The 12,458-nt window shown below is 42.7% G+C and overlaps 1 protein-coding gene across 5 annotated transcripts in view; it reads right to left on the bottom strand.

Annotated features, from left to right (window-relative positions):
- Nucleotides 1-12,458, bottom strand: part of TIAM2 (TIAM Rac1 associated GEF 2) — a 136,146-nt gene that overhangs the window by 66,145 nt on the left and 57,543 nt on the right. For all 5 annotated transcript variants that reach the window (XM_030316644.1, XM_030316645.1, XM_030316647.1 and 2 more), the window contains 3 exons: nucleotides 3,416-3,577; nucleotides 1,722-1,826; nucleotides 1,438-1,516 (listed from right to left, as the gene is read on the bottom strand). In XM_030316644.1, the coding sequence (XP_030172504.1) occupies nucleotides 1,438-1,516; nucleotides 1,722-1,826; nucleotides 3,416-3,577 (346 nt within the window). The remainder of the gene's footprint in view (nucleotides 1-1,437; nucleotides 1,517-1,721; nucleotides 1,827-3,415; nucleotides 3,578-12,458) is intronic.

The following is a 12,458-nucleotide window of genomic DNA, read 5'->3' as shown; positions in this document are numbered from 1 at the left end:
ATGGATACCATACTTGCCCTAAATGTGACCACATGCAAAAACCCAGGTGAGACAGCTCCTCCTCAGAACGCACTTGGAGAGTGCCCTTCTCTGGGATTCCACAGTTAGGAGCACTCGTTTCCCTGACTACGTCCCAGAATAAGGTGAGTTCTTTGCCAAAAAAAAGAATGACGTTTCCCTGTTTCCTCTGTGCCTCAGGCAGAGCCTTGCAGATGTTGGTCACGAAAGGGGATCTTTGTAAGTATCTTCAGTTATTCAAAACACAAAGAATACCCACCACGGAAAGTAGATTGGAGGCCACAAGAATACAGACAAAATGCTAAGAAGGCTTCAAAGGGAAAGCCAATACAGCATTGGTCAGACTATGTAAATTAAGAAACAAAGAGCATGTCCATTATATCAATTAAAAGAAAAAAAAACAACAAAGAACAAATCACAAGAAAACATTAACATATTACAATGACTGGAATTTGATCAGGTGGATTCATTTCAAGGGGAAAAATTACATCAACGTATCCAACAAGAAATAGTCTTTTATGGAGATGTGTACTGATCACGTCTAATTATTGAGTGCCCATGGTAAAAGACAGAAATATTGAAATGAACATTTAGACAAGAGCACAGTCCATGAGGAGCTCAAAGCCAAGTTTAAATACATACATATGGAAATGCAAGGATCAAATATTACAAAGTGACTTGGGTAACACTGACTATTAATTTTTAAATTGAAGGTAAGGCAATTAGATAAGCCTTCTTTACGAAAGTTAGAGCTTCATGGGGTGTCTGGGTGGTTCAGTTGGTTAAGCATCCGACTTTGATTTCAGCTCATGTCATGATATCATGGTTTTTGGGTTTGAGCCCCACATCAGGCTCTGTGCTATGCTGTCAGTACAGAGCCTGCTTGGGACTCTCTCTCTCTCTCTCCGCCCCTCCCCCACTCTCTTCTCTCTCTCTCTCTCTCTCTCTCTCTCTCTCTCTCTCTCTCAAACATTAAAAAAAAAAAAAGTTAAGACCTCCAGTTAGCTCTTGGAAGGCATGGTGGATTTACACAGAAAAGAGGAAATGGGGCAGGGGAACCGTGAGGGGCAGCATTCCAGGCAGGTAAAAAGTTGAGACCAAAGACATGGGGGGTGAATCAGAAGTTACCCAGCCTAGAACAGCACCTCGCACGCAGGAGATTCGTTGTTACTCTTAATCACCATCACTTCAAACTCATCATTCCTTTTAATTACTTTGGCATTTTTCCCCAGTGTTAATGCCTCTCTTTTTAGCCCGATATAAATAAACAGAGATGAAAGGAGAGAAAGGAAGTTCAGAAACCATGGTCATAGTTTACACTAAAACGTAAACATAAATTTTAAAAAATGAGGTTCAAGATCCCGGGGCAAACTAAGCGAGGATGGACAGGGGTTCCCTGACAGGGGGTCCTAGGCTCACCGAAGTCAGACACACTGCCGGTCTTCGTGAGCTGCACGTCATAAACGCTTAGGGGAAAGATTTCTATTTCATCATAAACCTACAAAAGGAAAACAACAAAATCAGAAAATTTAATGTCACGGTGTCTTGGAAACTTACTTCGATGATTTTCAAACTAGATGCCAAATTCAAACGAAGACCCGCCCCCGCCGCCCCCCCCCCAACCACATACTTCTAAAATCAAGAGGCCATGGATGGAGCTCAAAGTTCCCTTTCTAAAGCCTTTCTAAATGCACACCACTTGCCTGCTCTTGCATACATTCGTATGGCGCAGGGACGCAGTCCTCGACGTTTTCGTCTACTAATCTTCGAAGCTGCAGGCCATAGTGGCTGGGTTCCAGCTGCCGCATCTGTGAAGAAAATGACAGCTACTCAGATCTTGCATGTTCTTTCTAAACTCATCATGGTTCATTCAAAATCAAAGTGGAAATCCCTGAAGGAGATACCGTATGTGGCTTGTGGAGTTTAAACCCATATATAAGAGTTCAAATTTAAATGTGCAAAAAAAGAAAGAAGGCACAGATCATTATTTTTAAGAATGTTTTCTCTAAAGGGGCGCCTGGGTGGCTCAGTTAAGGGTCTGACTTTGGCTCAGGTATGATCTCACGGTTCATGGGTTCGAACCCCTTGTCGGGATCTGTGCTGACAGCTCAGAGCCTGGACCTGGTTCGGATTCTGTGTCTTCCTCTCTCTCTGCCCTCCCCCACTCACACTCTGTCTCTTTCTCTCTCAAAAATAAACAGTAAAAAAAATTTTTTTTTTTAATAAAGAGGTTTTCTCTAAATGACACTGCTTGTCACTAAAGGCAGGAGATGTACTTTAAGAAGTTATGGTAGTATACACCTGATAGAGCTTACCATCTCAGCAAATACTACCCTTTTATACATTGGTTTCACCTAGCTTGAAGTTGTTTCTCATTACTAATTTGCGAAATGTGAACAGTCACAGAATTAGGATTGCGTACTCCAAAATTTTTTCAAAAGGAAAGGGTATATGCACGCACTCATTTGTTCGTTCAGGAGTTGATCCCAGGCCTATGTAACTGGATCTAATTGACCCACTACTGCTTCTGGAATCCTCTAGCATTTAGAAGACTTATGAACTTCATAACTGACATTGTGGGTATAAAGCAATATTGTGGGCTGTCTGAATAAAAACCTTACATGACAGAGCGAAAGGAAATTTTCATAAGAATGCAAGCTACATACATAAATGGTATCCTAAGGCTGAAGTCAAAGCAAGAAAATTAAAAGATAAATAAATTAAAGATCATCCACGCCTACTGTGTACCTGGTAAAGAGTCTACATGCTTTTTCTTACCATGTATTTGATGGCATTTTCTCTGAAAACTTAAAAATAGCTCAGCTCTGCTACGCCACCTGGTGGATTAAAAACATCTGCTCTGACGTGGAGTCTTATCTCAGGTTTTTTAAGACCTGGCATAAATGTTCTTTTCGGAAGGAAAACCCAGTTTGAATAATGAGTGAAACATCATCTCATGACAATCTCCAGGCCGCAACTGTGAATGGCGTATCAAGTTACTTGTTCAGTCTGGAGAAACTCGGTAAAACTGTTTAGGATTAAATCAAACTACTTCCAAGTTTATGCCACTTTCTTCCAGAGCAGCGTCTCTAAGGAATTTCAATAACAACAGTCTTCAAAATTATTCTAGATGTTAAAAATTATTCTAATACATCTCCATTTAATTCTAAAGGCGTATATAAATTTCAGTAAAACAGCTCAGGTTCTCTTCACGAAGGCAAGGGGCCATAACCTAACAACTCATTCTGCTAAAAGACGGAAGAGGAGAATGCGAATTAAGTTAATAAACAGGACAATTAATAAGCATGTTGATTAACAGATGTTAATCTTTCGCCATAGGAGGGCAACATTAACGATTATTTCTACGGAGATGCAGTTCTGCAGCCAAACCCATTACCTTGCACGCCAAAGTCAAAATATCTTCTACTCTATGTTCTGGCTTGATCGTTACAGTAACTCCTTGATTATCCTGAAAATGAACATAAGTCTGGACTTCCCATGTGTTGTCTCGGGGAACACCATCAGCTGTTGAACCGTATATATGCAGCAGTTCATCAACCTGTTTTCAGACACCACAAGGAAATATAGACAGATGTGATAAACAAAGGACAGACACTACTAAAAAAATGTCCCCCGGATTCATGGTGTATTTTATAGAAAGCCCTGCCACAGTTCTTGCATGTGTGGCTTCTCCTAAACCTCTGGGACAGACAAGCCCGGTGTCTCTTCAATCACTGGACCCACAAAAACTGAAGCCCAGGAAGGCTGACTGGAAGACAATGTGTCCTAGCCATCCGGTGTCCTAGCCACGTGCCATCTGCCACTCAGCCCAAGTTAGAACACGACACTGTGGCTACAAGCGTGCTTGGCATCCACGCTCGCGGGTCTGGAACTGCCTGTTGACAAGGGCCCTGTGAAATCTGCATTCCTGACCCAGTGAATTTCAACACGCTCTTGTTTATGGCCACTGATGCCTGCCCACAATTTAACCTGAACTGCACTTAATCCAAGCATGTTTCTCTTCTCTCTTATTTCTACTTGCTTTTTTCAAATCAGTCTCTAATCCTGGAGACATTTTTTTTTCTTTCTTTCAGTTATTTCACATCTAGACACTTAAAAATCATCACCTCCAAACATACCACCTTTAAAAGGAAGCTTTTCCCCAAGATATTTACTTCCCTAGACCCCATTATCATGGTAATTTGATAACCTCATGCTAACATGATTTATAAACAAAAACGGTTAACATTTATTAAGCAACTCGGAAATGTTGTCCTCTGGTTAGGTTCTTACACTAGCCTGGTAGAAAAGACTTAGGGATTAGAAATAAAAAAAACCTGATGTTCAAGTTACACACTCTACCGTTTAATTAATAGTAGGACAGGACATTCACGTACTGAGCCTTGTCTCCTATTCTGTAAAAGGGGATATTAATAATATAATACAGATTTTGCAAGCAAAAAATATAGATGTGAAAGTACCTGATGCACTAGAAAATGTTACATATAGATTCAATACAATCACATTATTATATCCTACCTATCATACATTAAAGTTATCATCAATGGATGACTTTACTTTGAATGTCATGCATTAAAAAAAAAAAACCCTCAGAGCAAAAATTCCTCCAACGCAGGATTAAAAAAGTAGAATAGGTACGTTAAAGATTTCAAAAGAACAGGTTTAAGAAAAGCAAGGGAAGAATCAAGTTGTCTGTGTTGCCTTTTGGAAAATGTGGTATTCTTCTTTACAGTGATGTTTCTAGATCTGTCATGGATCTGTCATTTTCTGGGAAGATGATCATAGCCCAGAATGAGTATCCACCTCACGTGCCAAACCAAAAGAGAAAAAAGAGAGGAACAGATAGATGCCTGCAGCCAAGGAGCAGGAAACCAGCACGGACCCGCTTTCCCTTGAAGGATCCTATCTCATACAGATGGCTTGTCCTTCTCTGATTCAACCTCCGGATACTTTGTCTCTGGGGAGTGATTTCAGCCAGGTGCATCAGCCATGAGCAGGTACCGCCTTAAAGGTACAGACCTCACCTCTCGAACCACGCTTGCTCGGAAGCAAAGTAAAAGCCCAGCAGAGGTCACTGCGGAGTAAGAAACCACACAAGAAGCCAGGCCAAGAGGAAGGAAGTCCAGTACTCCTGCAAAGCAATTTAATCCTGCACTTTGAGAGCAGAACAGGAAAAATGTAACTGAAGATCGACAGGTGGGGGGTGGGGGGGGGACACACGAGAAATGCAAACTCACAACTTTCCTGCCCTCCTGTCCCCATCCTTCACTGTCCATCATAGAGCACCTGCCTTACACGGGGCCAGATGGAATAAGCTTTTTGGTTTTTTTAAGTAGGCTCCACACACAACATGAGGCTTGAACTCACGCCTCTGAGATCGAGGGTCGCGTGATGTTCTACTGAATGAGCCAGCCAGGCGCCCCTGGATGGAATCAGCTTTTCACATGCTATCAGTTCGCTCACTAACACCCCTCTATGCATTGTCCTGACCCTCTGTGGAACAGCTGAGGAAAACGAGGCTCAGCAAAGTCTAGAAACTTGCCCAAGCCCAAGCTCACACGGTGAGCTGGGATGGTTGGTACTATGGGGGTCTGAAACCTAGAAACCTGGCTGCAGTCTGTGCTCACGACCACTGCACTACAGAAATCTCAACCTGGCAGTTACCTCCCCACGAAATGGACACATAACCTTTCTGGATTCTTTTCTGTTATTCCACCCACACACACTACCGTTCTAACTGGACAAAATGGCTCACCTGACACTCCCAGCACCCTCTTGCCTCCAGAACCTTATTCATTTTCATTTCCTTTGCCTGCTTTATCTTCCCATAGCTTCAGGGCTGAACCCCATACATCCCTCAGCCTTATTTCAACTGCTACCCCCTCCGCCACTAATGAAGTCTCTCCTGCTCCCTTCCCTCGCACCCCTAATTCTACTCAATTAAAGGAGTCTACTGTCAGGGCTCCTGGGTGGCTCGGTTGGTTAAATGCCCAACTCTTGATATGGTTCAGGTCATGATCTCATGATTCACGACTTCAAGCCCCACACTGGGCTCTCTGATGCCAGTGTAGAGCCTGCCTGAGATTCACTCTCTCTCTCTCTCTCCGCACCCCCCCCCCACTCTCTCAAAATAAATAAACTTTAAAACTAAATGAATAGGGGCACCTCGGTGGCTCAGTCAGTTAAGCATCTGACTTTGGTCCAGGTAATCTCGCAGTTCATGGGTTCGAGCCCCACACCGAGGTCTGTGCTGGCAGCTCAGAGCCTGGAACCTGGGCTTTCCTCTCTCTCAGCCCCTCCTCTGCTTGTATTCTCTGTCTCTCAAAAATAAATAAATGTTAAAATTAACTAATTCATTAATTAATTTTTAAAAATGAGTCTACGGTCTTTATATCCCTGTTGTAGCAGTCAGCTATGCCCAGCTAACTGGACAGTCATTTTCAGGCCACTCTCACATCCCCAAGCAGAGAGCAGAGGCTGTCTTTCCAACTCTGAGTCTCCCCTGACCCTTGACACAGTGCATTCGGCATCCACCACATATCCAGCACATGGGTACTGAATTGGATGCAACTAGAAATTCACAGTCATACATAGGCTTGAAAGGTGAAAGCTGCCCTATTTATACAGCGTCAAGATTTATACACTCAATCTTCCCTAAGTTTCAAGAAAAGAAATAGGAGATTATTGAAGGGGAAGAAGTCCTGGACCAGAGAAAGGCTGCAGGTAAAGGCCAAAGTGGAAGGAAGGACAGACTATTCACATTCTATTCAATTAAACAAGGCTTTGTGCCTACAGCTGCTCCATGGAATCCTTTCCCGAGTCTCACCACTGACCTAAGATTGAGTAAATGATGGAAGAGATGATGCCTATCAAAGCCAAGGCTCTGGAAGATTCCTAGCCTCTCAGGAGATCCTGCAATGAAAATTCAAATGCAATTTTGTCCTGTGCATAACACACAACCTCAAACATGCAGTTAAAGAAAGGTAAAAATCTGGTTATTCCAAAGAAATATCAGGAATATGGAGCTGAGTAGTGAATTAGAATGAGAAAAGAAGAAAAGGCTAGGTGTTTACAGACCTCCTACGTTGTCGTGAGCTTTGCCCACTTGGAGTGAAAACTAAACTGATTCCCTCAAGGGTCAGTGCTATCCATCCATGCCGAGAATATATATACATGGCTTTACTTTCAATAAGCCAGATAAAATATTCTCCCGTATTCTTTTTCCTAAGGCGAACAGAGAATCTTGAAAGCAAGCAAACAAACTAAGCCATCTGGAAAGCTCTGTTGCCAGACTATCCTTTGCAGAGGCACTGTGCATCTTTGAACCACTCATCCAGAAGCCCATGGTCGGCTTCTCCACCAAGGCTGTGCACCCCCAACCTGCCTCCTCCCCCAGCTCTCCCCACAATCCTCCCCACTAAAAACTAGTTCCCAATTAGCCCGCTCAAGGTTTCCCGTTCCTGGAGAAGATGAACATAGCAAAATTATAACAGACAATCAATCCGGTCAAATCCCAGCGTTGGGGTAGGCTGCTTATCTAATGTCTCTGGGCTTCCGTTTCTTCACATTTAAAGGGGGGCTAAAACCTTCCAGCTTCATGGGGAGGTCAGGAGATTGGTGTGAGGAATGGCGTTTGAAGGCACATAAACTGTAAAGGGCTGGTACAATGCAAGGGCACTGTTCTGAAATTCAGTCGGGACTGCAGAATCACATCCTAGTGGCCTTAACCACCAAAATTCGACAATGGCCGCTGTCAAGAACAGCCTGAGAACCATCCTTTGTTTCAAAACCCTGGGGAGCTACCGGGGCCCAGACCACCGTGTGGTCAGCTCTGGCCATCCACGAGATGATGGGATCATCATCACTGAACCACAGGCATGGCCACTACAGACCCACTAGCTAAGGTCTGCCTTCCTTGGAGGCGACTTCTACAGAAGCGTTTATTATTACTATTCCATTAATGGTCCTGAAAGCACATGTCAAATTACTTATGCTCAGTGTGCCTCAAGGAGAGAAAATTGAAACTCCGCATGTTCTCACAGCAGATGCTTTTGGATCAAATGGCTTGTAATTACTACTTGGATCACTGAAGGGAAGTGAGTAGCAAAATCACAATCTGGCTGTCACAAATGGGCCCTCTACCACAGTTGCTGATAAAAGAAAAGTCTATTAGCAAGTGAGATGAGGAGAAAACACAAAAGGAGTTACATGCTCTTGGTTTTCTTAATAACAGTAAAATGTCATGGAGGAGAAAAGTGTTTATCTCCTTCTTGGGCCGATGCCCAAACATCAGTTGATCTGAAAGGCAAACAAAGACCTATCTATCTGTACATGTATGTAGGTTGTGGAGGGTTCCACACTCCTAACTCTATCTATTTCAACAGACTACTAGGTTATGTTCAGGAGTAAGTGGGTTTCATTCACATTTTCCATTTAAGAAACCAACATTACTAACGTTGGAGCTAATGACTCATGTGACAATACTTCATTCACTCGCAGCCACAGAAAGTTGGTACACCCCAAGCCAATTTTCCAAGACAGACAGCCAAGGCCTCCGGGCTCCACTATTTCTGCAGTGAAGCTGCTGGGGTAGCTGTGGGCCAGAGCCCCAGTAGGGGATTTGTTGTCACTATCTCCATAACAAACACCTCCCTTCGAACACTGCTTGCGACTCATTATTGCTCATCAGAAAGTACTCTATGAAAAGCTTTCATTTTGGGCTCGCCAAAATGTCCTTTCAAAAATGCTCAAATAAGACTGGCTTTACTCCAAACTTAACAGATTTTGAATCAGGATGACTCAGTGTTGGGACTGTTACAGGATGCACCAATTAGACAGGAATATTTAAAAATGCCTGTGACCCCTCCCTACCAAGGCTCAGGAGAGGCTGCCTTTCTGTGCCGCTCATGGACATGATACACTGACTATATGCAAATAGATGTGCAACTTGTAAATACTCTCCAAGAATGATTAGCAGAGGAAAACTAGTGAAATATTATTCAACTAGCTATAGGCAGAATTTTAAGTCCCAGAGACACAAAATACAAATATCTCTAATTCCACCGGCAACTCAATTTAAACCTAGTTATCTGAGTACTGTCGCACAGAAATGATAAATACACCATTAAAGTAGCCGTAGAAGTCAAAAGAATTTTTTCAGTGTCCCTATGCCAGAGGCAAATTTTAGTGAAAATAGGAATAAATGTTTAAGCTCATATGCTTTAAAAAACAGATTGAATATTTGCCTCTCATCCACGATAGCACTGGTGGGACCTAGCAATTAAATCGCAAGAAGATCATTTGGTAATTTGAGCCCAATTTAAATAAGCGCTAAGCTTAATTCTGACCATCAATAGCTTTTTTAGCAAAATTTCTTTTTTTTTTTTAATGTTCATTTATTTTTGAAAGACAGAGACAGAGCATGAGTGGGGGAGGGGCAGACAAAGAGAGAGAGAGACAGAATTCGAAGAAGGCTCCAGGCTCTGAGCTGTCAGCACAGAGCCCCATACAGGGTCCAAACCCATGAACCGTGAGATCATGACCTGAGCCAATCGGACGTTTAAGAACCAACCCCTCCCCCAGGCTCCCCAGCAAAATTTATTTTCAAAGTCTGACATAAGTTCCGTTAATAAAAAATGCTTTGGTGATATAATTTCTTAACTTCTAAAGAACTTTAAATTGTTATTTAATGAGGGAAGAGATACAACCTTAATATTATGGCTTTTGTATTGCAGATCAAACACTTCTCAACTATTATTAAAGGACTACATCTAATACAGGCAAAAGGCAGGTGCATCTGGGTAGCTCAGTCGGTTGAGCGGCCAAATATTGATTTTGGCTCAGGTCATGATCCCGGGGTTTTGGGAATGAACCCCTCACTAGGCTCCGCACTGTGCATAGAGCCTGCTTTGGATTCTCTCTCTCTCTCTCTCTCTCTCTCTCTCTCTCTCTCTCTTTCTCTCCCTCTCCCTCTCTGCCTCTTTCCTTCACTCGCACTCTCTAATACTAAAAATAAAAAATTCTCTAATAGAGGAAAGGAAAATTCATTAAGCAATACTATATCCTTGGCAGGGTGCTACAGACAAAGAATATCTATATAACCATTAAATATAAACTATACAGAGCAAGGGTCCCTATTACTAGCCTCCCCAGGAGACACGGCTGGGTCGTATCACTAAGGGTTAAAGGTAGTAAGAAACAAGGAAACTCAGGTGTCTCCCGCTTTTCCACAGTTCACAATGTGCTACTTTGCTTTCATGCAAGACCTACATGTGTACCTGTTACAGCTAACTGAAAGAAATCTATAGATTCTCACTTTGATGAAATCAGGTGAAAAGCAAAAATGCGTTCAGTGTCTGTTTTGCAAGAAGCCGTTATAGAGACAGGACGCACACCCCACAACCAAGAGCGGCACCACCAGCCTCCTTCCCTGGGAGCTACACTCGGCACCTGAGCACTGAACGGTCTCGTGTCTGGGAGCATCTGAGCTCTACCTCCGTTTATTTTACGCATCCTTTAGCAAGATGTGCCCGAAGGTATCCGAAAAGCCTAAGAGGTTATTTTTGGGGTCTGGGAATGCTCAAAATTTTTTCCATATAAATTAATCGTGTCTGCCTCTTTGCTTTAGGACACTTCCTCTTACAAAAGGTTTCACAGGAATCCCCTACTTCCAATCAGTGGGGAAACCTGTAATGGCGATACAATTTTTTTTAATCAAGTGAAAAAAAGGATGGTGACTCCGTCTGGATTTTGAAATAGGCTGTACATGGGTATAGAAGTAAAGGGGCAGGGAATGGAAGTTGTTTACTGACACTTGTTTATAGAAGTCTGACGTTTTGATGACGCGATTTATAAAAAGGAAGATTTGGATTTGGCATCCTTGTGGCCCCACGGCTGGTCAGATCTAGCAAAAGGAGAGCACTGGGAACAGAGAGAAACAACCCAGCGACACGGCCCCTGGCACCGGCCATTCCCTCTCACACCACCCCCTCTGGCAGCCCCTGACCTCTGAGAATGGGAGGTCAAGGGGAAAGGGGTTTTGGGCGGACGTTTTCTGTCCCATTTGAGGACACCTCAGGCAGAGCAGCCCGCTGGGAGCAGGGTCAACAATAACAACAGCATACTCAACAGCCCTGGGGCCCACAGTGGGAACCGAACTCACACGAAGGCAGAAGAGGGAGTTGTCTGTGTTGTATAATTGAGAATCACCAGAAAGCACCTCTCTTACCCCTCCCCTTAGGACCCATCAATAGTGTAACACTCAATCATTTCTCGGTTTTGTCTAGTCGAATTGTCAATTGACTGAATGATCCCAATTAATTGATTGAAATAACACTTCCTACTTCTGCAAAAGTGTATTAAAATTGTCCAAGCCTGTTAAAATCAGGTTTCAGCCTCAACAAATAGTTTAGAGGTTCACTGGACATAAAACCCAAGATGAAATGATCTGGTGCAGATGACAGAGCAATCATTCCGTAACACAAAACACAGCTTTCAGGGGAAGGTATGAATTTGAAAACGAAAACAAACAAAAAAAAAAAAAAAAACAAAGAAAAAGCATACACTCATCCAGACAACCTTTACCCTAGTCCACGATTCCATTCAGAAACGGTTCTGAGCAACCGTTCAGTCGAGCCATTCTGGAGACTAGAAATGACCCTTTGCTCTCCACTGAGGGCACCTGGTGAGCCACAGCATGGAAGTACTATCTGTGGAGATCTCCGACAACCCTGAGGGGCAAATGCGATTTTGGATTCACTACACTCTCAAACAAGGTAAGTATTGCTGAGCAATCAGGATGCGTAAGTGAAAGTCGCTATTTTTAGTCTAGCCATGCCATTTTCAAGAGAGGTTCTCCATGAATTTAGAGATCTTCAAAATTACTTGGTACTCTGAGAATATTTCTTATTTACCCACTAGAGACCATCTGAATACTAAATTTATTTTCAACAGATTCACATAAAGATTCTGGACTAGCACTGCCCGCTAACCTTAGCATTTGCATCACTGTAAAACAAGATGGCTGCCCCCTACAGGCACATTTCCCTCACGGGAGTTACAGAGTTTTGAGATGGCAGAATTCCAGAAAATCCTTAACTGCTACTTGGTTCAAATATCTGATGGACAGGAAAAGGCCGGGGGGGGGGGGGGAGACAAATGAAATGGCGCTGCAACGTTCATTTGGCAGCTACCCCTTTTCAGTATTTAAAATTTTAAGTTCCATAATATTTACAGGATCTTCACATCAGAATTTATACTAAGTGTTAACTGTGCTACATTTAAAGTTTTAACTTTAACATTGTCTTTTTTTTTTTTTTAACTTCCCATGCGGTTATATATTTCACTTTTCTATAATGTCATATATTATTCAAGTAATCCTGAATCTTCTTGATGTTGTTTTTAACCAAGCAGTACACATT

Source organism: Lynx canadensis, chromosome B2, assembly GCF_007474595.2.
Source record: "Lynx canadensis isolate LIC74 chromosome B2, mLynCan4.pri.v2, whole genome shotgun sequence".
In the NCBI taxonomy this organism is placed as follows: Eukaryota; Metazoa; Chordata; class Mammalia; order Carnivora; family Felidae; genus Lynx; species Lynx canadensis.
This window is presented reverse-complemented; position numbering and strand designations above follow the sequence as displayed.